Below are 25,423 nucleotides of genomic sequence, written 5' to 3' on the forward strand. Positions count from 1 at the left end.
GACTGGTCATGTATGTCTTCTGATGTGTGTGTTGACAGCCTGTGACCCATTGTGGTTGGATTAGGAAGCAGAGCCTTGGAATTTTCTTTTCTTGCTATCTGTAGTAAAACGATTTGACAACGTATCTTAAGGGAGGAAGGGTCTATTCTGACTCACAGTTTGGGTTACAGCTCATCGTGGTAGGGAAGCCACAGTGGCAGGAGCTAGAGGGCTGGTCACATTGCATCTGTAGCCAAGAACAGAAAGGGATCAATGCTGCTACTCAGCTTGCTTCTCCATTTCCACAGTCTGGAATCCCTGCCCAGGTGATGGTCCTGCCAGCAATTAAGATGGTTCTTCCCACACCAATTGCCTTATGAGGTCCATCTCCCAGGTGATTCCAGCTCCTGTCAAGTTAACAACACTAACCATCCCAGAAGGTAATTAAGTTTCAATGAAACCCTGAGGGTGGAGCCCTAATGATGGGTTTAGTGTCTTCATAAGAAGGGAGAGAGACACTAGAGTTCCCTCCCTCTACCAAGTACAGACACAGCAAGACAAACCAGGAACAGTGCCCTCATCAGAACTGAGTTGGCTAACACCTTGAACTTGAACTCTTGGCCTCCAGAACTTTGAGAAATAAGGTACCCAGCTGTTGTGTTTTGTCACAGCAGCCTGAGTAGCCTGACATAAGAACTGCTGCTCTGGGTGGACAGTCTGACATAAGAATCAGGGTCTGCCTGCCTGCAAGTAGGCCAAAAGGCCACATAGGCAAAAGATGCCGGAGGCACACCATCTGGGCTGCCATGGGTGGTGATGAATTCTGAATACAAAGATAACAGCCAAGGCTGGGACCATCCTCTCCCATAAAGCTCAAGTCCAGGTTGTTGTTTTTATTATTATTTTTGACCAAGCCCTGATTTTTATTACTTAAAAAAGCTACATCCATTTGTTTTGCTTTCTGGATCTGTGCATGTACCTTCAACACTCTTATAACTCTCTCTCTTGCTCTCTCTCTCTCTCTCTCTCTCTCTTTCTTTTTCTTTTTAAAAAAGATTTATTTATTTTGTGTGTATAAGTACCCTTTGCTTGCTTCAGACCCACCAGAAGAGGGCATCAGATCCCATTACAGATGGTTGTGAGCCACCATATGATTGCTGGGACTTGAACTCATGACCTCTGGAAGAGCAGTCAGTTCTCTTAACTGCTGAGCCATCTCTCCAGCCCTCATAACAATTTTCTGTGCCTCAATGAGGAAAGCCCTCGTGAGCCTGTCACAGACTCAACTCTGCCCACACAGAAGCACTGTAGGCCCAGCTGACATGCTTCTTTGTCTTAGACAATCATAGGGACTTCAGGTCTCACAGCACGAACCCCTTGTAGTCTTCCTGGGCACACACCACATGCAGATTTAGGTGCTTTCCCAACCTTCCTGGTATAAAGGTGAACAGTCCTGTTGTCAGGGCTTCAAGAGGCTGGATTGTAAGAGAGCCTACGACAGAATTCAAACACTGGACCATTCTGGGTGCCTCTTAGCACCATTCCTGGAAGAGGAAAAGGAAAGGACCTCAAGTCCAGGTTTTGAAAAGGGCCACTTGTATCCCTGAGTCTTGAACTCATTCTGAGTTAAACATGAGAGTCTGCCAGTCAACTCATGACCACCAATTTACTCTGTACCTAAGTACTCTGAAGAGGAAAACATGGCAGTTGGGACCTCCAGGTCTGGAGCTAACTGGTACTCATGGCCCTGGCCAGTCTAACCATGGAACTAAGAAAATTTTAAGGTACAAAATCCTGGCTAACAAAACACATGCCCAACTTGGAGAAAACTTCAGGCAACCTTTCTAGATGCTTTAACTGGCTCCAGAGGTCACCTGACTTTTTTGATAGCATCTCTTCTGCTCTATGAGTTGGAATGGTCATGACATCAGCCAGATCCAAAGAGGGTTGAAATCCTGACCTGCCTCTCAGTGGGAGGAGCATCAGTTATACTGTAATAATACCTGTAGAATGGGTCATATGATTGATGACCATCTTTGGAAAACAGTCTGTCCTGAGAGTTCATATCATTGGTCCTTCCTTCTTTCCAGGGCAATGCCTTCCAAATACTTATACAAAGGGACATTTTGACGTTGTGGTTCCATAGGAACACATCTTCCATTTATCCTGCACTTCTAGGCTGTGACTGTGCTGTGGAACAAATGAGAACCATGCTGTGTATGAAGAAACTGGTTTATTCTGTCTAGCATCTCCTGTGTCTGTTATTTATTATAAATGTTTGGTATCCTAATGCTTCAAAGTATTCAGACAGTTAAACTTTAATTTTTTCCTTAAGGAATGTGTGTGCATATATAATGTGTTTCAAGTTGATTTACGTGAAGCCCTCACAAGTTAAAAAAAAAAAAAAAGTAAATATAAAAAAAAAATCACTGGACTGGAGAGGTGGCTCAGTGGTTAAAATCACTAACTGCTCCTCCAAAGAACCCAGGTTCAGTTCCCAGCACCCACGTGGCAGCTCACAACTGTCTGTAACTCCTTGGATCCAATACACTCACACAGACATACATGTAGACAAAATACAAATGCACATAAAATAAAATAAACAAATTATATAAAAAAAATCACCATTTACAGAACAACTTACTCAAATCTCTTACATCCACCCCCTGATATTAAACTTCACCTTCTCAACAATGTAGTAAGTTTTCATTTTTAAAGGCCATGTTTTAAAGTCATTAAGTTTATGGTGTCTATTTTAACTTTTTGGTTAAAATATTTAGGAGCTTCTGAGGGGAGAAAAAAGAAATGCAAGATATATATATCTTTAAATATACTACAATGTAATAGTGACTAAAACAAGCACTGGCCTAAAAACAGACTCATAGACCAATAGAACAGGAAGAAATGCACACGATTACAGCCAACTGACTTAGAAAAAAGATTGATTTTATGTGTGTGAGTGTTTTGCTTGCATGTATGTGTGTACTGCATGCATGCATGCCTGGCATCAAGAAGAGAGGGTTGGGTTCTCTGGAACTGGAGTTACAGAGGTTTGTGAGCTGCTTTATGAGTGTTGAGAAATAGACCTGGGCCCTCTGGAAGAGCAGTGCATCCTTTTAGCTTCTCTTCATCCTCCAGCCAAATGAGTGAGTCCAGTTCCAGGGCATCTAATACTCTGTTCTGGTCTCTGCAGTCACCAGGCATGCATATCCATACATGTAGCTAAAACCACTCATACTCATTAAAAAAAAAAATCCTAAGGAAAAAAGCCCAAAACATTAAAACAACTGAAAAGCTTAAATATAATCAAGCTACTAAAACAAAAATGTGGGTGAAATGCTCTGGGCATTGGTTCAAGAAGAGTTTTTGGTTTGTTTTTTTTTTTTTTTTTTCAGAAGTAGACAACAAAATCAAAAAAACTATAACTCAAATTGCATTGAATTACAAATCTCCCACACAGCAAATGAAACAGAGAGATGTGGCCTGTGGGAGGGGGGGAAGCCTTTGCAAACTATACAGCTTAGAAAGACGGTCAAGCTGTAGAATACGTAAGGAGCTCAATTCAATAGCTAAAAAAAAGCAATCAATTTGATTTTAAAATGAGAAAATGATAAGAGTAGACATTAAAAAAAAAAACATTAGCCAAATGGCCAACAAACAAGTCAATAAAAAAAAAGGTTAATTGTGGAATTGTCAAGAACTAATGGGAACCATAAGAAGACATCCGTCATCTTACCCCACTTAGAATGGTTATTGTAAAAGAGATTAAAGGTAGGGCCGGAGAGAGAGAATCATTAGTTAAGAGCATTGCCTGCTCTTCTAGAAGACAAGAGTTCGATTCCCAGAACCCACATGGTGGCTCACAACAGTAACTCATTCTGACAGCTGTATGCTATTCTCTTCTGGCCTCCATAGGCACCAGTCACAAAACTGGTGCACAGACAGACATGCAGACATGCAAACATGCAAAACATGCATGCACAAAGCAAAAAAATTTAAAAAGATAAAGAAGTGCTGGTGCAACAGAAACACAACCCTCATACACTAAAGGGGGAAATGTAAATTACTACAGACATTATGGAAAGCTCCTTTTAAAAAAGCAGAAATAAATATTTAATCAAATAAACAACCTCATGGGTGGAAGGGAACACATGTAAAGGAACTTAAATCAGAATGTCAAAGGGACACTTGTCCTTGCATGTTATGGTAGAGCTTTTCAGGTCAGCCAAGATATGGAACCGGCCTCCATATCTACTGATGTACAAATGAGTCAGGAATGTGTGCTGTGTGGACACAATGGAATAGTGAAGAGCAGTAAAGAGATGACATCCCACCCTTACAACAACTGGAACTGGATGTCATTATGTGAAGAAAGATGAATGCTTTACACTCCTACAAGCATACAGTCTAGAAAGTTAGCCTGAAAGTAGAGGAAGGCATGAGAGGGTCAGATGGAGAGAGGGCAACTAGTGGTACTGAGATGGGGTAGGATAGAAGGAGGAATAACTTCTTATGTTCTTCCTTGCATAGTGGGATAACCACGGTTGACAGTGATTTATGAAATATTTCAGTATACCCACCGAAGAGCAACTGAGCCTTTCCAACACACAGTGTCTGATGCAATAGATATGCTAATTACCCTGTGTGATGGTCAGTTTTGATTGTCCACTTGTCACACTCTAGAGTCACCTGAGAAGAGTCTCAAGGACAGATTGTCTAGATCAGATTGGCCTGTGATTGATTAATTGATGCAAGTGGACCCGGCCCACTGTAGGTGGAACCATTCTCTAGGCTTGTGACTTGGACTAAGTAAGAGTGAACTTGAGGACAGCACAAACATGCATGCCATTTCTATCTGCTCTTGACTGTTGATGTGGATGGCTGCATCAAATTCTTGCTGCCTCAACTTCCACACAAATGATAGACTGTAACTTGGAATTATGAGGTAAAAGAAACCCTTTCTCCTCTAATCTGCTGGTCAGTATTTTAGCACAGAATCAAGACACTAAATTAAAGTACCTGGTCTAGTATTCATCGTTTACACATGTTTCTGTCTACTATACATTGTATATGTTGAAATGTCACACTGGACTTTATAAATATGCATGCCATGTCCAATTACTAGGTATCAATAAAGAGAATATCAAAACATGATTAAACTACATGTTATAGTGTGGAAAAGAATTCCAGCTCACATTCGTATCTACAGATATATGTGAAAATGACCTTAGGTGAAAATACCCTCGCTGGGGAGTTAGGACTTTTAAAACTTCTATTTGTTCTACTTCTATTTTCTTTTACAGTATTTGTTTTGTGTGAAATAAAAATGATAAGAAATTCTAGGAGCTTCAAGTTGGAACTGAATGCAACTTCTTCCCCCCATTTAAAGGAATGGAAACCCCCTCCCCCATAGCTCCCCTTAAAAGAACTAGGTCTGCCATTAATTAAAGTCTCAAGGTGGAGGGGCTAGAGGTATTTTCACTTTTCCAAGTAGTTTTTTTTATTTTTATTTTTAGACATGGTCTCTTGTAGCCCAAGCTGGCCTAAAGCACTCTGTAACAAGGTCAAGGATGAATATGCTATCATGTATGGTTTGTGTAGTGCTGGGAATCAAACCCACAACCTCATACACACCAGGCAAGTACTCCAGCAACTAAGGTATATCTGCAGTCCCATGTGCTTTCAAAAGGTCCCCAGACCACTGTATCTGTCACTTTTCTAATTCCCATCACCCTATGATCTTCAACCCTATCAGTCTGATCTACCTGTCTGATCTACCATAGATGTTCCATATTCACTGTGTTAGGAATGTGGTCGAGAGTAACAGAAAACTCAATAGATTGTGATATAAATAAGGTCTATCACCTTCAGGCAGGGTTCTTTGCCTTGTTTTACATTTATAGAAGAATCTTCCTCAAGGTCCCAGAATGGCTGCCACATTATCTCCTGGCCTTGTATCATACCATGGTTCCAATCATGACATAGGGGAAAGTTGAAGGGCACAAAATTTCCCAGGACTTCCTAGGATTCCCTTGGAACTTTGGTTTATGCTTTATCCACTAGAACTTTGTTTCATTGGCACGATGTCAAGCAGGGGAAGGGGCTTTGCTCTTTGGCCTCTGCAGTGTAGAAATGGGAAGGAGAGGGGCTTGGAATAGTGACCGAGTTTGCTAAAGCACTTATCAAAAACTATGTTTAATTGAACTATATTGTTTCATCCACACACTGTCCTGGCACATTGTCACCTACCCCTTCCCCTCTTCCTGTAGGTGAGGTTGTGGTCTTAAAGAAATCCTTGTTTTATCTCTTCTACAAGGGCACCAGTTTCTTCTTCACTCCACCTTGGTTCATTGTCTCTTCTGAGGGTGACAGTCACTGTTTTCTCTGCTTTCCACACAAACGTGTTCTTTGCACAACCTAACATCCTGATCCCTCCACCTCTGAATTCCAAGGTCAGTCACAAGGCCAGGCCCTCTATGAATTCGTCCCCATCCTTCTTTCCTCTCAGCCAGACATGTGGGGAGTACGTCTCAAATGTTGTTACTTTCTTCGTGGAAGTTGAAACTAAATTATTGACAGTGGTACTGTTTGCAAAACATCCCGTGCATTGCAGGTGCTCGAACTTGTATCTCTCGCTAGTAATAGCTTATCTCCTAGATCGGATTCAACTCATTTGATGGCAGGTTCTGAATCATCCTTTTAAAGCACACCAGGCCTGGCGAAGAGATGGCACATAATAATGCTGCGCCCATGTAATAAGGTCTGCGCAAAGGAAGAGCTACAATGCTGGGATGTGAGACATTCCTTTAGCCTGAATGGTAGCCAACTTTCCACAGAGAAGCCCCTTGCTCTTCTGCACTAAGAACAAGTAGAAGCCAGATTGCTTCTAGAGCCGCGATGAGGTAACTTGCTCTCCGTCACTTTACCCCCAACTCTCCACTGGAGCCCGAAAGGGGGCGGTGTGGGCCATCGCGCTTCGCGCGGCCCTCTGGGACGGCTGCGCACGCGCAGCTTCCGGCTCCAGGCTTCGAGATTTATTTGACGCTGCCCACTCAGTTCCTTCAGAAGTCTCGGGTCAGCCGCGCCGCGCAGGCGCAGTAGTCCTGTCGGCTGGGGAATTATTTGACGCCACCGCCCCTGGCAATCGGAAGTTGCTTGAACGGAGCCCAGCCGGCCGGCCAAGCGACCGGTCTTCGTCGTCCCCTGGGCGCCCTGTGAGAGTCACTGACGGGTGGACGGACTGACCGCCGGTGGAGGGCCGGCCGGGGCAGTGGCAGCGCGGGCCGGATGGCGCGGGTCGCGTGAGGCGGCAGGCCGAGTGCGGCCCGCGGTGCGCCCGCCCAGCGATGCGGGCCCCGCCCGTCGCCTCAGGTACGCGGCGGCCGGCGCGGTGCGGCCGGACCCTCCCCTCTCGCCGTGTCCCCCCCACCCCGCCCCCCCCAGCAGCCACCGAGGCAGGGGCTCTTTCAACCTCCGGTGCTCCCGGGGCCGGGCGTTGGCAGGCGCATTCCTGGGTTCTGAAGTGGACGCACCGGGCGCGGGAGCACAGTCCTGGCCCGCAGTTTCTGCCGGGTGTGAGCCAACCCAGGAGGGTCGGACTAGCGGAGCGCTCCCCTGGCAGCCTGGGGACAGGGGCGGGTCTGGAGTGGCGGCGGCAACTCCAGGGAGAGTGCGGTCCACTGAGGGGCTGGTGGAGTTGCTGCCGTCCGGTGAGGATGCTCCTGCCCGGGGCACGGTGACGCTTGGAGGAGAGTAAACAGCCACCCTCCGCCAAGTGCTTGCTGTCCGCCAGGCCCAGGTCAGATGGGGAACTTCAACAACCTGCACCGCAGGACTGTTACCCCATTCTACGGACCAGGCAACCGAGGCCCAGAGCGATCCGGTGCCTTTGGTGCCCAAGGTCATATAGCTGGGTAACTTGAACTCAAGCAGCCTTGACAGTCCAGTCCAGGTTCTTAACCAATTAAGTCATTGGATCTCCAACTTTGATGCACGGTAAAATCACTTGGGGAGTTTTGAAAAGATTCCTGGTGCCAAAGCACCCCAAACTAATTAAACCACCATGCCTAGAGGGTAGGGGGAGACAAATACTAGCATCTTTCTAGTATTTGTCTTTCCAGAGATCCCCTAGTGGTTCTGGGCTATAGTAAGGTTTGGCAACTGTGAAAGCATGTAATCTCAGAAGTCCAAGAGTGTCTCTCCAGTTTATGTGTGCAGTTTTGTTAAAAGTGTGGATTCCACTGGCAGAGATTCATATTGTCACTCCCCTCCCCCCAGCGCACCCTTGTGCTATTGCTGCAACTCTCCATTTTACTGCCTCAGCCTCCTGAGTGCTAGGATGCTACTGAGTGCTGGACTTTTCCTCAGGTCCACTGACTACCCATTTGGTAGGTAGGCCTCCTTGAGGGTGAGACGTAATTATGGATTCTTAGTCAGCTGAGCTTTTAAAAAATGTATACATCCCTTGCAAAAACTGTTAGTTTGCAATTTTCTTTAATATACAGCACTTGTGGTTATGGTTTCTCTAGCCTCTGGACTTTTGCATACACTGTTCTTTCTCCAATACAGTCCTCCATGTTTTCTCAGCACCCTACCCAAATACATACACTTTCTCATTCGAATCATTCCTTCTCTTGAAGGTGCTCTGCTCCCCTAAGCCCTGCCCACCTTGGCATTATGGTAGAGTAGCTGACCACATAGTTTTCTGTGTTTGTACTTCTAACTCTTCTATAAGTTTTGCTGGCAGGGACCATGTTTTCTTGGTCTCTCTTGGAGTATAGAGGCTTTGACATAGAGGCTGACAAACCTTTTTTGAATACAATTTATAGTCCCTTTATGTCGTAGACCTCATGCCGCAGAGACTTCTGTTTCCTATTTTTGTAAAAGATATTTGATGTTCTTAGCTTATGGGTTTTTCCTTTTTTTCCTTATGAATACTCTAGTTAGGTTTATTCATCTATTCAGCAGATGAATAAAATGTTGAATTCTTATCCATGACAAGGCAGTATGTATGACTATGTTCCAGCAACATTGGTTGGTTTAGCTGGGTTAGGTGGCACACACCTTTAATCCCAGCACTCAAAGGGTAGAAGCAGGTGGATCTCTGAGTTCAAGGCCGGCCAGCCTGCTCTGCACAGAAAGTTAGTGCCAGGACAGCCAGGGCTCCATACAGAGGCCTGCCTCAAAAAAATCTCCATTCAACCAATCAACACACAAAACCAAACAAAACAGAAGCATTGGTGAATTTTAATGTTAACTTTCATATTAGATAACAGTTCCATAGTGAGACTTTTTTATTGCCATTGGGGTTTTGCATGTGGTCTTTCCTCATTGTCTAAAAGGAGTATTGTCTAAATGCTATTGCCTTGTGAGTATGTATCAACACAAGCAGATGGGATAGTTCTCAGTTGTAGTTCATCTCATCTGATGGGAGACAGTAAAACTTTGTATCAGAGCAGCTGACAAACTAGCTGTAGTTTAATGTACATAATGTCTGAACTGCCATTATCGTACATACTTACCAGTTTTAAAGGAAGTCAGTGCAATAATTCAGATTGCTTCTGTTTTTAGTACCTCTTCCCTTTTTTGTACAATTTATTTTTATGTGTTTGGACATTTTGATTGCATGCATGTATGTGCACTACTTGGGTGTCTGGTGTTCGCAGAGGCCAGAAGAAGGTGTCAGATCCTCTGGATCCCTTTGGTTGTGAGCTTCCATGCAGATGCTGGAACTTGAACGTGGGTGCTCTACCAGAGCAGCCGATAAGTGCTCTTAACCACTGAGTCAACTCTCTAGTCCTTTGTTCTTGGTTCTTCTTCTTTTTATATTGTTACTGGGGGTTGAGTACAGGACCTTCTATACACGTGCTGTACCACTGTTTTGATTCCCATTTTATTTTTTTTGTATATATATATATATATATATATATATATATATATTTTTTTTTTTTTTTTTTCTGAATAGGGTTTGACTGTTGTAGCCCTGGCTAAACTAGAAATGGCTATGTAGATCAGGATGTCCTTGAACTCAGAAAGGTTTGTATGTCTCTACCTCCTAAGAGATTAAAGGCATGTGCTACCATACCTGGCTATATTTTTTTATTTTGAAATAAGGTCATGCAAGCTATCTGGGTTGATCTTGAACTTAGTCTATAGCTTAAGCAGGCATTGAACTTACTGTCTTCCTGTATCAGCTTCATAAGTAGCTGGGATTGCAGGCCCGTACCAGCATGCTTAGATGGGATATTTCTTCCCAGCTAAATGTGAAGTGTATAGATTGAATAAAAATACATATTTTATAAAGTAATTTTTACAGTATAATATTGTCAGGAGAAGGTTCTCTTGTTTCACTCTGTTATACGATTTGCTTGATTCTTAGGCTGAGGCTAATAGAGAAGGTGATGGGATGAAAGGTGTTAAATTCAGCCTCTCAAGAAACTTGCCCTTGTTCTCTGATCAGATATGGACAGAGTATCTAGTTCTGGTCTTGGCACATGGAAGAAAGTCAGTTTTTTTAAGCTTGAAGTTAAGGTCTTTAGTTGCCTTTCAGTGTATGGGTGAAAATGTTCACATACTCAGTTAGTGACCAAAAGTAGCTGTAATCACAGTAGCCTATGATTTGGCAAGAATTATGTCTGAATTGAGGTACCTGTCAGTATTGTTCTGGACATAATCAAAGGTCTTTTAGACAGAATGAATGATTCTTACGGTATAAAATAGCTTTAAGCTGACTGTTCTGTTCACACCTATTCTCTCCGATAAGGCAGGTGAATTGGGACAAGTTTGAGTCCACCCTGAGGTGTATAGTGAGAGCCTATCTCACCTCCTTTTCCCAAGATGTTTTAGAAGTAGTGTCTATGTAGTTTAGTTTTAACTTTTTATAGATAAATTGTTGTGCCTAAAGCTTCTAGGATACTCAGGACTGGAAACACTCTAGACTATCCTCCTCCATGTTGTCCCTGCTAGCCCTCATGTGACATGCTCTTTTTCTTGAGAAACAACTGGGGATGGGAAAGCTAAACAGTGGAATCTGTATTTAAGTATTTAAGATTAGAACTGTAGTGAATGTTCGGTATGTGACAAGCATTTTGTTATAGAAACTAGGGGTATTGAGTTTAAGACACAGCTTCTGTACTTAAGTTCTGTAGTTAGAATTGCAATAAAATGTATAGTATCTTAAACATCCCTGTGAAATAGAATTTCTGTCATGTCTGATCAGTTCAGTATGCTTTGTCCTAGTTCTGTGTGCCTACTAAACACTTTAAATGCAGTAAAGGAACTGAGTTCTAAATTCATAGTTACCCGTGCCAATAGATATGATACTGGGAATATCAGTCCTGAACAGTTGTGATAGTTCTGGCCGGGGCTAGGAGTGTATTCACATTTTCTTTCATAGACTAGCAAAAATCGTTTTTGTTTTTGTTTTTTTTTTTATCTCTGGGAAGAAATGCAGGCAGAACTTGTCTGTCTCCGGTAATTCAAGAGCTTGATAGGATCCCTAGCAGTTACAGTCTAGTGCATAGGTGACACCATCCCCCTCTTTATAAAGTACCAGCTTGATGGATGTTTGCCTTGTGAAATCATTCAGACCACAACAGAATCAAGAAATGGGGTCCTTCTGTCATAACATCATATGGATGAATTTGTGTGCACTTGTGCCTTAAGATCCAGTGACACTTTATTTATTTATGTAGCACACTGCTACCCTTTACCCTGTTTTAACATGTACCTGTCTTTGTACTTCCTCAAGTATGTTGTTGACTTAGGCTGCTTTATTTGATCCTTCTCCCAAGTCACTCTAGATAGGCACTGAAGGTGCTCACCCTGCTTTAGAAACAGGGAGACTGTGAAAGTAAACATAGAGTGACTTGTCCAAGGTTATATGTGAGGCACAGAGTCAGAAGCATTGGACCTTGAGGCAAGAGGTAGCGTTTCTTGTCCTGATGTTGCAGTTACCTGATGTGACCCTGAATGAGTTGTAGTCTTATTTGTGTCCTTTGCTAATGGCTAGTGAGTCTTTCTAGCTTAAACAGTTATTGGAATAAAATGAAGTAACCTGTGAAAGTTCTTGGAAATTGGTCAATTACAGTTACTACACAAAGGCATGTTATTATCAAGTCAAGATCTCCAGTAGTTCTAATCTGCTTTTTAGCTGATCACATCATTGATCATATTAAATGCTATTTTGTGATGATGTCTCATTGATTTCTATCTTAATCATTATAAAACTTTGTCATGGTCAGTCATTGCATTCTGTTTATATCTACATACTTAAATCCTAGGATAACCTGATAATACAGTTGTTTAATAATATTTGCTTAGCGATATAATTGATCTCTAGATTTACTTCAGGAAGTTTGCAAACAATCGTTCTTTATAGTTTGACTTGAAGCTCCTTGGGAATAGTTTATTATTTTGGTACTCACTGTGTTTGCTATATAGAATACATAGAATGACTATTGTTTGAGTCAGTTGATGACTAATATTAGGTTGTGGCCTTTGTGGGTCACCACTGTATTGATTGTTTTGGTTATTGTCATTTAGACTGAACTTACATATGGGGTGCTTAAAAGCTGTAAGCTGGTAAGCAGCACAAAGTCATACAATGACGACCTTTAGAGAAGATACTTGGAAAAGGGTCCATGTGGAGTTAAGAAGGACACTAGTGATCAACAGGGTGCACTTTATCTTGTTCCTATAGTATTTGCTTCTAGCATGACTCCCCACAGCTGCACACTCTAGTGTCTAATCCTGTGTAGAGGTGTGTGACAGTCTTGAAACCACACTTGAACCCCTGGAATATCTTTATATTGGTATTTAGGAAGTGGATTTACTGACTTCTTCCCAGATGGCTATTCAGTCCCTCTATTACACCCACTGCTTCTGACAGACAAAGTGTGTAGAATTCGTCTGGAACACTGTATAGGAATGCTGGTGGTGTGATTGCAGAAGGAGCAGATGCATTGTGTCGCTAGAGTATATTTTCCTTGGAGGGTAGCTTCTGGTTTAATTTTCCATATCCCATATCTGCAGTTGGATGTACTTGTATTTTTACTTGTTGCAAAGTTTTAGTTTGTCCACACACAGTCTATACCTAGTTTCTTGCTTTTATTTTTTAATTGAGTGAGTGTATGCCATTATGCATATTTGGTTAGAGGACAACTTGTAGGATTCTGTTCTCCTTTTACCACGTGGGTTCTGTGGGTTGAATTTAGGTCCGTAGACTTGCTGAGTCATCTCACAGGCCTTGCCTCCAGTTTTTACTGAATTAATTATAAATCTCTAATCCTGCCTTTCAAAGCCCTTCAAAATTGGGCATTGATTACGTTTTAAAAATTATTTAAATTAATGGAAAAAGGTGGTTTTTTTTTTTTTTTTTTTTTTTTTTTTTTTGAGGCAGGGTCTTACTTCAAGCCTGGAACTCACTATGTAGACCAGGCTAGCCTGAACTCACATGGATAGACCTGCCTCCACTTTCCTAGCTCTGAGATTAAAAGCATATACCACCATGTCTGGCCTTTTTTCAAATAAAATCCTATTACTGTCTACAATATAATCTTCCCTTTTCACTCTGAGCATCTTGTTTCGATGTGGATTTGTTTTAAAACATTAGAAAAATTGTGTGTGTGTGTATGTGGGTGTGGGTGTCAGTCAGTCAGTCAGTCAGTCAGTCATTGTGTGTGTCTGTGAATGTATATGCCATAGTTGTGCAGGTACCCAGGGAGGCTGAAAGAGAGTATCAATTTCAGATTATTGGAGCTTGAGTTACAGGCAGTTGTGACCTGCTTAATATGGGTGCTTGGGTTTGAACTCAGGTCCCTTGGAAGAGTGTTAAGTGTTTTTAACTGCTGAGCCATTTCTCCAGCCCTACTTAGTTTTTTGTTTTTCTTCTTGCTTTTTTTTTGTTTGTTTGTTTTGTTTTTTAAATAGAAGGATCTTACTGTGGTAGCTTTGAATTCGCAGTCTTTACCTTGGTCTTTCCAGTGTTAGAATTACATTATACTCTGTTCCCTGTTATTACTGTCTTTTCTTTTATGGTTGCCCTTTCTTAACTCTCATTCCTATCTATCCAGTTTTTTTGTAATCAGTATCCAATTTGTATGCTCCATATCCTTTTTGTACCCTGAACCTACCTGGTTTTCAGTTCACTCTCTTTATATCAAAAGTAGTCTTTTCCCTGAATTTCTATGGTTTCTTATAATTTTTGCATTTAGCACCTTAATGTCCCAGTTTGTATTATAGTTATTGTGTGTTAAACTGTAACTAATTGAAAACAGGATGTGGATCTCTTAGTCATCTCCTTGGTGTTAACACTGTCCATTGTATGTAATAGATAGTTACTAACTATTGAATGAGTCAACTTGATGATTTCTTTTTCTTTTTTTTTTTTTTTTTTTTTTTTTTTTTGATATAGGATTTCACTGTGTAGTCCTGGCTGTCTTGGAACTCCCTTTGTGGACCAGGCTGGCCCTGAACTTACAGGCCTCTGGCTCTGGGGGGCTTGGATTAAAGGTGTGCATAATCACAGCTTGACTCAATTTGGTGGTTTCTGTTAGTGACTGAATTGTCACAAGTATCAGGATGCTGACATTTTTATTAATTCTCTAACATGAAGATTAGCATAAATTTATTGTATTAAATTGTAATAGTACTACTTTCTTTCATCTTTCACAATATATCTTATCTTTCATCTTTCTAATCTGAAGTCATATATATTTGTCTAGTTGTTATTATGATATATACTTTGCTCCAGTGAATAGCTATTATTCACTGGTCCCTTACTATTAACTAGGACAAGTCCCAAATATTCTTTAATTCTCCCAACACCAGTGAAACAAGCTATTGTCCCTTGAGGGTGGTTGGTTTTTTTGTTTTGTTTTGTTTTTTTCCAGTTTTGGGTACGCAGACACAGGGGACAAGTAACTTTTTAGGGACTGGAGAGATAGCTCAGGTTAAGAGCACTTGGAGCTTTTGTAGAGGAACGGTAGGTATTCAGTTCCTAGCACCACAGAGCTGCTAACAAGCCATTTGTAATTCCAGTTTCAGAGGAATTGGCCCACTTTCTGTCCTCTTTGGGCATTGCATGTGCTAGCTGTATAAACATACATGCAGGCTAAACACCCATGCGTAGAAAACAAAAATCAATCTTAAAAAACATGACCTCATGTTCTAGCCTAAACCGACTCAATCAGAACTTGTAAAGTTGAGGCACAGGAAGTTGCATTTTCCAGCCAAAATGTCATAGATAATTTTTACGTGTATATGGGATTTGATAGCTAGTATAACTTTCTGAAAATAAAAAATTGCTTTCTTAAAACTTTCATTTCAGCCAGACATGGGAGTGCACACCTTTGGTCGCAGCACTCAGGAGGCAGAGGTAGGCAGATCTCTGTGAGTTCAAGGCCAGCCTGGTCTACAAAGCCAGTTCAGGACAGCCAGGGCTATTACATAGAGAAACCCTGTCTAGGAAAACAAAAATAAAACCCCCAAACCCTTTTTGTTTCCTGTAATAATAATTTGTAATATCAATTTTAATTTTAACTATTTTCTTTTAACATTTGGAGATGTAGTTTTATAATAACTTAGCTTGAAATATATATAAAATTTGAGATATATATGATAGTATTAAATTTTGGACATACTTTAGTAAAATAGATGCAATATTTACTAAACTCTCTTTCCCCACTGGTACAGCAAACCTTGACATTCTCAAATATCTAATATGCAATGTATGTAAGGAGGTTTCTATTGAAGACTAAAATTTCCTGGTGGAGAACCTATACACAACTATTGAATAAAGGAATGTGAAGCTCTATAAACAGATCAATAGGCACTCAGAACTGGGAGGAGCTGGTTTTGGAGTCAAAATTTTAGCAAAAGGAAATATCTGAGCTGGACTTTGAAAGGTGAAACTTCATCAAGTGGGTTGAAATTACCAGAACAGTTCTAGAGAGTTTGTGGGATTGGTAGGCTCGAGCAGTTATCACTAGTTCTTTAAGCTGTAACTTGGAGGCAGGGATTGTGGTGCACAATGTTGTAAGCAATTTCAAGGCCTGGAATTGGGGTTCAGTGGTAGAGGAGTTCCTAGCATGTGCAAAGCCCCGGGTTGGATCAGCATAGGATATAGACAGTTTCAATTAGATTTCTAGCAAGTTTTAACTTATACATTTTTTTTGAATTAAAGAAAACTCATATTTTATGTAAAAGGACAAATGCCTAGAATAGCCAATAAATACTTTAAAATGACTGATGGAGAGATGTTCTTTGCAATTATAAAATATTCTGTAAAGCTGCTGGAATTAAATCATGTTATTGGCATAGTATATGACAAAAGTGTTACTTCAATTTAATGAGATAGGGATTTTTTTAAATTGAAAATTCATACAATATTTCTGATTATGGTTTTCCCTCCCTCATCTCCCAGATCCTCCTTACCTTCCAACCCATCCAACTCTATGCATTCATTTTCTCACCTTAGGAAACAAACAGGCAAATAAAAAAGGGAAACAAGGCTGAATATAAAAGGCCAAAACAAAATGAGAAAGCATAAGAACACACAGACACATGCGGACAGAACAAAACCTATAAAACACAAAATCTAAAACTGTAACATACAAGCAAAAGACTAGTCGCATAAAATGCCCAGTCACAGCAATATGAGACAAAAACAATTCCACACAAACATCATTGGCTTTATTTTTGTTTTGGACATGAGGCCTACTGTTAAGTGTGGTTTATATACTTGGTCAGACACCATTAAAGAACACTGGGTTTTCCTTTTTAAGCTGTTGACAGAGACACCTACACCTGGTCAGTATGCAGAGAGTGAGAATCTTTGGGACACTCAGTCCTAAGTGGGATGTCTTCAAACCCTCTCCTCAGGGCTCAAGGAGCTATGCAGAAGAGGTGGAAAGATTGTAAGAGGCAGAGGGATGGAAGACACTAAGGATGTATTTTTGAACAGATGATGCCAAACCCAACTGCACATCTGAAAGACAGTCTTTCTTACATCATTTGTAGAAGTCAATTCCAGATGAGCACAAAACTTGAGTGTGAAGAACATTGAAGGAAAACCTAAGAGACTGTATGTACACATAAAGTTGCCCTTAGCATCTTAGGACACTCCATCTCACATTTGCTTTCTGTCTTAGGACTGTTGAAGGGGGAAATGTCATTATGTTGTGGGAGAGTTCTGGATCTGTTTTTTCCATTTCTCCGTATGTGTGTATGTGTGTATGTGTGTGATCTCACCATGATGCTTTTAGATAGCTTAGAACAGTTAGGTACAGTTTAAAAATTACTTTTATTTTTAATTATGCACTTGTGTGGGGGATATATACCAGGAGTACCACCAAAAGGCATTAGATTCCCTTGAAATGGAGTTATAGGAAGTGAGCCACCTGCGGAAAGTGCTGAGACTTGAACTCTGGTCCTCTGGAAGAGCAGCAAGCACTCCTAACCTTTGAGTCCTTCTAGTTACATTTTTTTTCCCCCCTGAAACAACATGCTTTTTGGAATCAGTGTGTTGCCACCTATTTTATTATTCTCTCTAGTGTAAATCCGTTTTGTTTTTTTTTTTTTTTTTTACATTAGCAATAAACATAATTTGACATTTGTAACTATTTTGTCTTTTCAGGTGCCGTTTGGATAGTACTTTAGTGGCACAATGTACTCTGAGTGGCGGTCACTGCATTTGGTGATTCAGAATGATCAAGGCCATACCAGTGTGCTACACAGCTATCCAGAGAGTGTTGGGCGAGAGGTGGCAAATGCAGTGGTCCGTCCTCTTGGGCAGGCATTAGGTACCTCTTCAGTGGCTGGTAGTGAGAGTTTGTTAAAAACTGACAAAGAAGTAAGTATTTCTTCATTTTATTCTGTTGTGTGAAAATATGCATTGATTACTAAAAAACTTATTTAGTGTTGACTTTTTAAAAAGTAATAAAAGTAGTTTTATTACTTTTAATTTTGTATCTGTATATGGTCTGTATGTGAGTATGTATACATGATTGCAGATGCTTATGAAAGCCAGGGTTGTTGGATTCCTCTGCAACTGGAATTAGTGGCAGTTGTGATCCACCTGTCATGGTGCATGGGAATCAAACTTGGGTCCTCTGCAGGAACACTCACTGTGCGTTGTTACAATGTTGACTTTTTAATGGATTGCTATTCGATGTAGTCAAAGCTCTCAGTTTTTATCTCATTTGGCTTCTGTGCTGGGACTTGGGGCCTATGGGAGATAAAAAGAAAGGGTTGTGCCTTTTTTGCTGCTGAGGCTTCTCACTGACCTCCTCCATGTGAGCTGAGTGATTAAGACAGAGAATCAAGTGTCAGACCCTTAAGTACTAGGCTCAGTTTTCAGATTTCCATTTCTGTTTCTGTTTGGAAGTCCCTGTCTTAGTTAGGAATACTATTGTCGTGATGAAACACCATGACCAAAAGCAATGAAGAGGAAAGAGATTATTTAGCTTGCGTAGTCCATTGACCAAGTCAAGAACTCAAACAGTGCAGGAACCTGGAGGCAGGAGCTGATGCAGAGGCCATAGAGGAGTGTTGCTTACTGGCTTGCTCCTCTTGGTTTGCTGAGCCTGCTTTCTTATAGATCCCAGGACCACCAGCCTAGGGTGGCACCACCCACAGTGAGTTGGGCCCTCCTCCATCAGTAATTAAGAAAATATTTTCAATTGAGGTTACTGCCTTGAAAATTAATATACCTTGTTTTCAAGCTGACATAAAACTAGCTAGCACAGTCCCCTTCCCTGCTTACAGGTAGACACTGACTGAAAGCCTCACTTATGTCAGATTTTCCAGGCTATACGTATGTGCTGAGCTTGAACTTTCCAGTATTCCTTACTCTGACTATTATCTAGCCTAGCTATGCCCTTCTGCTCGTAAGCCGGGGTAGTTGGAATTGGGTTTGGAATTGCTGTTCCTAAACTTGCTGTTCACAGGGTTCCTGAAATAATTTGTTTTAGAACTGGTTTTCTGTTCATGGGGTCAGGTCAGTAAGCTGACATAAAACCTCAGTGGAAAGTTGTAAAGGAACCCTGAGAATGGCATGATTCTGTGTAGGGTTAGAACTCTGTCCCCTCTGTTTAAGAAAGTTCATGCAGGCTTTTTAGGCGTATTCTCAAACTCTGTCCTCCTGGGGGTTTTTTGTAGCAGGGTTTCACTGTATCCCTGGCTGCTCCAATTCACTTTGTAGACCAGGTTGGGCTTGAATTTACAGATATCCACTTGACTCTGTCTCCCAAGTGCTGGGATTATAGGTGTGCCTTACTTTATTATTACTATTATCATTATCATTATCATTAGTAGTAGTAGTAATTAGTAATAATAATAATAATAATAATAATAATAATAATAATAATAATAATAATAATAATAAAAGATAAGGTCTTATTCTGTAGATCAGATTGACCTAGAACTCACTCTGTAACCAGAGTAGTTTCAAATTTGCAGTCATTCTCCTGTCTCAGCCTCGCAAGTGTTGGGATTACAGGATTAAGCCACCATGCCTAGCTCTTCTTACTTTTGATCATTCATGAAGTTTCAGACTTGAGTGAAACTAAAGCCTACAGCTCCAGAGGCAGTTTGTTTATCCTCCCTTACCCAAGGATTGCTAAAGGTTGAAGTCCTTCAGTCTGTAGATTTCTCATTAAAGGACCTGCATAAGCCCTGACATCCTCTCTGGCTTTAGTTGTGATTCTTGCTGTCTTTCTCTTAGACAAGATGGCATGTAGCTAGAAAGTGACCTAGTATAGCCCTTGGTTATTGTCTTTACTGCCCTCAGAAGATTATGGAAAGATACTTTTTTTCAAGTTTTATTTATTATTGTTTATGTTGTAGGTTGGGGACAGGGAGGCATGTGTGCCATGGTGCACATTCAGAGATTAGAGGACAAATTTTGGAAATCAGGTCTTTCCTTCTACTTCCTGTCCTTAGAATTAACTCAGGCTATCAGATATATGCAGACATATGCAGATATATGCAGCAGATGGTTTTCCCCTCTGAGTCATCAAGGGTATTTTCCTTTAGAACAATTGAACTACTATGACATCATCCTAAATATAACTTGTCTTTTTTCTTTCATCTAATAATTAGGGACCTACAGGTCCTTTGAAGATCCCTTTTTGGGCCTGGGGAGATAGATGACTATATAGCCCAGGCTGCCTTGAACTTGAGGTCTTAGTTGGTAAAGTGCTTGCTGTGCAATCCAGCTTTAATCCATCCTGGTCTACATAGAAAGTTCTAGGCCAGCTAAGGCTGCATAGCAGAACCCATGCAAAAACAGAAACAAAAACAAAAAACAAACAAACCCCAAATCCACCCCAAAACCCTAAACAGCATAGTGGCATGTACTTTAATTATTGTCATTCTAGCACTAGGGATAAAGAGACAGGAGGATCTCTGGAGCTCACAGCCAGCATAGCCTAAATTCAAGCCCCAGGTCAGCGACACCTGAGGTAGACCTCTGGTATCTACACATAGGCACAGGCACACATGGATGTAGACATGTGTATATGAACACATCCACACTCTATTTTCTTGTGTGGTTTAACGTTCAACAGCCCCTACTTTGAATATGTCACCGCTTCACTGTGGTTACAGTTTTCTTTAGCATTTGTTGTTGCTAATCATTAATGTCCTGCCTTTAGCCTTTGTATTTGTTTTTGAGCGTTAGCAGGTTTAGGTAAGAGAGTCCTGAGTGTCAGGACAGCTAGGGCTATCTAACAAGACCCTGTCCCAATTCCACCTATCTTCTACCCCCAAAATTCAATGTAGGTATTTATTTCGTCAGATTCAGATTTCAAAGCCTTTAAAGTATTTTTGAATTCTATATTTTATCCAACAAACTGACCATCCTTTTTGTCTGTGTGTTGTTTACAGACAATTGCCTATTGTTTTTATTGTTGTTGTTATAATTAGTAATAGTATTTTGAGATAAGATCTTTCTTTTTAGTTCAGGCTGTCTTGGACTCATTGTGTAGCTCAGGCTTCCTTGAACTTGAGATCTCCCTGCCTTAGCTCCTGGGAGTGCTGGCAACATCAACCATGTTTGACCTAAATAAAAGTTTATCGAAGTAGGTGTGGTATAGCACAGCAGTAGTGTGCTTCCCTGTTGTGCTTAGCGCTCTGGGTTTCATCCCTAGCATCACCAAACAGTAGCAGCAGCAACAACATGAACTTGGTATGGCCTTTGATAAGTCAGTGGCACCCTTTCCCCAAATAATTTCAGAACCTTCATTCTGTTATTGTCTTGTGTGGAATTTGGGCCATTTATAAATCTGGCCATTCTACATCCTACAGGCTGTTATGTCTTCATCCTGTTCATAAGGATTTCTTGCCCAGTTTCCTGTTAAAGACAAGATACCCTAATGCCAGAAACACCTGTTAATGGTTTAGTGACTTGGGAAACTGGGTCATGTTTCTCATTGGAAGACAAGGTTCATTTCAACTTCATTATGTATGAACCAATGGTGGGCTGAATTATTTAAATATACTGTTTTATTTTTCTGATGTATGAAATGAGGACAGTTTACCCTGTTATGTAGTGTTACAGTGATGATGACTTTTATGAAGGTACTTTTTAAACTGCAGTGACTGTACAATCATCAGCTCTTCTCATAATGAGCCTGTTAGTAAAGCTTATCTGGCTTGACTTGTTCTGTTTGAGCAGCCTGGTTCTCAGTGCTCACACATCCCCTTTTATTAAATGTTTACTGATCATCTGCTTAGTATTTGTCCCAGAATTTTATCTGGAATTCACTTAAACATTCTAGGCTTTGGTGTCTAGACTATAGTTTCACTTTTCTTTTCCAAATTGGGAGATTTTTTTCCCTTTCTCTTAGTATCCTATTTCTTGTAGCACTTAGTATGTGTTTCAGGTGGTCAGATGCAGTGTGGCTAGATGCCTAGTTAAGGCCTTACCCAGTCAGTCCCTCACCTCTTGTGAGTTCTCACCTGTCCAATCTAGTGTTGTGGATTGTTTTGTTTTGTTTTTTGACAGAGAAAACAAGTTGTATAATAAATTGAATGATTCATCTTCCTTTCTGTCACTTGTTCCTGTTGCATAATCTGAGGATGGAATGTAATTGAAATGATCTCATAAATGATACATATTTACATATGCAAATTGAGTAGAATAAAAATCCCACATTTTCTTTTTTTAAAAGATGTATTTATTATATATTCTTTATGTAAATGGGTGTTTTTTCTGTATGTACATTTATTCACCAGAAGAGAGCATTGGATCCCATGGGACCATAGTTATAGATGGTTGTGAGCCACCATGTGGGTGCTGGGAATTGAGTTCAGGACTTCTTAACCACTGAGCCATTCCTCCAGCCCCTGCATTTTCTATTTTTATTTCTGGTGTCTACAGAAAATTGAAAGGATCATTTTACAGAGTAAATGGTAATGATATCAAAAGGGTAAAACATACATAGGCTTAATATTTAAAAATAACAAATTTAATTTTTCCTGAAATTTGCTTGACAAATACAACATTAATATGTCTACAACATAGAAAGTATATGTCTAGATTAAATTTGATATATATGTTGAGATGACTGTATCTTCAATTCTGGACACTAGGAGATGTTGAATTTTAAATTAATCTTGTGAGATACAGATAAAGATCTATAATCTTTGTGAATGTTTTCTTTTGCCTAGGTAAAATGGACCATGGAAGTAATTTGCTATGGACTGACCCTTCCATTGGATGGAGAGACTGTAAAATATTGTGTTGATGTATATACAGATTGGATTATGGCTTTGGTGTTGCCAAAAGATTCTATTCCATTACCAGTTATTAAAGAACCTAATCTATATGTTCAAAGTATATTAAAACATCTACAAAATCTTTTTGTACCAAGGTAAGTTGGACCTAACTATCTGGTCATTATCAAGATCATAAAAAAGTAACATTTATAATGTTACTTTATTAAATATAAAAGCTGATTTTATTGTACTTTGAACTTTACTCATTCATTTATGGGTTCTATAGATATGAATAAAAGAGATAGGCTTACAGGGTTATGTAACGTTTACAAAGAGGTTTTTCTTTGTTTTTTGACATGGCATCTCACAGCATAGCCAGACTGGGTGTGAACTTGCTGTGTAATGTTGATCTAAACTCATAATCTTCCTGTCTTAGGCTTTTGAGTTCTGAGATTACAGGTGTGTTCTACTACTCTTGGATTTATCACAGGTTTTTAAATAGATGTGTCTTTTTATTTTAAATACTTTTGACCTTGTTTCTGAGATGTTGGTTATTAAAATTTGGTAATGGTGACATATTTCTTTCCCTCTTTAAATATTTTTTTGGGGGTGGGGCTGGCAAGATGGCTCAGTGTGTAAAGGTGCTAGCCACCAAGCCCAGTGACCAGAGTTTGATCCTTGGGACCCATATGATAGAAGCAGGGCGGGGGGGGAGGGGAGGGGGCACCCACAAGGATGTATTCGAGTGCACCAATTAAATGTTTTAAAAACCACTCAACTTGTGCACATTTTTGTATATCATAACTCTTGTCTCTTTTTACACCAAAGGCAACTGTTCTTACCTTAAAATAATCTTGTGGTTTATGAAGGTGTAGCATTAAGCAGAAGGCCAGGCATGAAGGCTATACCTATAATCCCAGTACTTTAGAGGTGGAGTCGAGATGGGGAGTTGAAGACAGTCTTGTCTACACAAGTTGAAGGCTAACCTGAGCTACATTATGAGACCCTGTCTTAAAGAAGCCAAAAAAGACCAGTGAGATGGCTCAGTGGGTAAAGGTACTTGCCACTAAGCCTGGTGTATTGCTGAAAAAGTAATGGCATTTAAATCGTGCTTTTGTTTTTAGTTTTCTCTCTTGAAAAGTGTGACTGTAAAGTTGTTTTGCTATTTGATAATTAGCTTATTCCTCAGAAGTAGGGTGTGTATGTGTGTGTCTGTGTGTCAGTGAATTCTGAAAGGCACTGATTCAAGTATTAGGGTTCTCTAAACCAGTGATAATATGAAGATTAGGTGAATGTTTTCAATGCTGTACATTAAGACTTCTGATTTAGTCTTCTGTTACTAGAAATTTCAGTTTAAAAATTTTAGCTAGTTCATCAAATTGTCATCAGAGCTTACTTACTTAGTTATTTTTATATAAACTGATTCTCAAAGTGGAGGAAACTGCCTTTACATTTTGCTAGAGATTAAGTTAATATGATTTCCTCTTTTGCCCACTAGTTTGATATTTTTTTCATAATTGAAGAATGTGTTATCTGTTGAAATTGATTGTAGTTTTAATTGCTTAGATGTATTACATTATAAGAAATGCAGTATCTATTTTTCCTGGTCCCTGTGTTCATGTCTCCTAAAGTGGTGATCTACTTGTTTTTTTCCTTTTTTTTTTTCCTGTAAAAAGCTATCTGATGTTTCTCCTCAGATCTGTGGTAGAGCAGGAAAACAGATATTAAATTATGACTTCTTATAATTATATTAAGAAATAAGAGCTTTATTTATATGAATAAAGCTATTTATTTATTATTTTATTTATTTATATAAATAAATAAAATAATTTATATTAATTATTTATATAATTAAGCTTTATTACTTAATTATATTAAGAAATAAGAGCTTTATTTACAGGGGCAGCTGGGGAGATGACTCAGCAGTTAAGAGCACTGGCTGATTTTCCCACAGGACCTGGGTTTGACTCCCAGCACTCCACTTGGTGGCTCACAACCTTCTGTATATACTCTATATACAGTATATACTCTAGTCCAGGGTATATACTGTGTTTTTCTGGCATCTGTGGGCAAGGCAACTTGGTACAGAGACATACCTGCAGGCAGGATGCCAGCATAAAAATTAAACAAACACACACATAAAATCGAGTGTTCAAAAGGCAGGTGTTAAAGATCTGACTGGTTCACTAGCCCCTGTTTGAAAGTTGTTCTGAAAACTACAGTCACTTTTGAGATTGAAGAAAATCTCTTTTGTTTAGACCTCATTTTTTATATAAAGACTACTCTATTTCTTCTAGTTTTAGAAACTTGAATCCTGTTCCTGAATTTAGGCTTTTTGAGTGAGGTTAAGGAAGCAGCGGAGGATTGATTTCCTCCTGCTACCGGGCAGGCTTACACCTGGAAAGAGTGGCTTCTGTGGGAGCATGCACTACGTTAGCCACCTTAGAAGAGTGTCAGCTCCAGACCTGGGGTGCTTTTGTTTTTTATTTTGGGCTCATATATTCTATGGGTGAATAAGCCTTGAAGGTAGTTCTTTATTCTTTGTTCTTCCTCAAGTAAGACGGAACAGACACATGCTTGAGCCGTTTGGCATCTATGGACTAGCTTCAGCTCTAGATGGGTGTGGGATGGATACCCCCTCCCTGTGTGTGTCTTTGGGATCCATGCACAGGTGTAGGTGTGTCCACATGCAGAGGTCAGAGGAGAAAACTGTCTTCCTCTACTG

The 25,423-nt window shown here is 40.2% G+C and overlaps 1 protein-coding gene across 6 annotated transcripts in view; it reads left to right on the top strand.

The window, feature by feature from the left end:
• Positions 1-7,089: 7,089 nt before the first annotated feature.
• The window catches only part of Ralgapb (Ral GTPase activating protein non-catalytic subunit beta), a 90,458-nt gene continuing 72,124 nt past the window's right edge, over positions 7,090-25,423 (top strand). For 2 of the 6 annotated variants that reach the window (XM_076930148.1, XM_076930149.1), the window contains exons 1-3: positions 7,095-7,350; positions 17,615-17,830; positions 22,651-22,853. In XM_076930148.1, coding sequence (XP_076786263.1) covers positions 17,645-17,830; positions 22,651-22,853 — 389 coding nt within the window. In that variant the 5' untranslated portion in view covers positions 7,095-7,350; positions 17,615-17,644. Of the gene's footprint in view, positions 7,351-17,614; positions 17,831-22,650; positions 22,854-25,423 lie in introns of all 6 variants that reach the window. The other 4 variants (XM_034494223.2, XM_034494225.2, XM_076930150.1 and 1 more) reach the window with 3 other exon arrangements.

Source organism: Arvicanthis niloticus, chromosome 2 (assembly GCF_011762505.2).
Source record: "Arvicanthis niloticus isolate mArvNil1 chromosome 2, mArvNil1.pat.X, whole genome shotgun sequence".
In the NCBI taxonomy this organism is placed as follows: Eukaryota; Metazoa; Chordata; class Mammalia; order Rodentia; family Muridae; genus Arvicanthis; species Arvicanthis niloticus.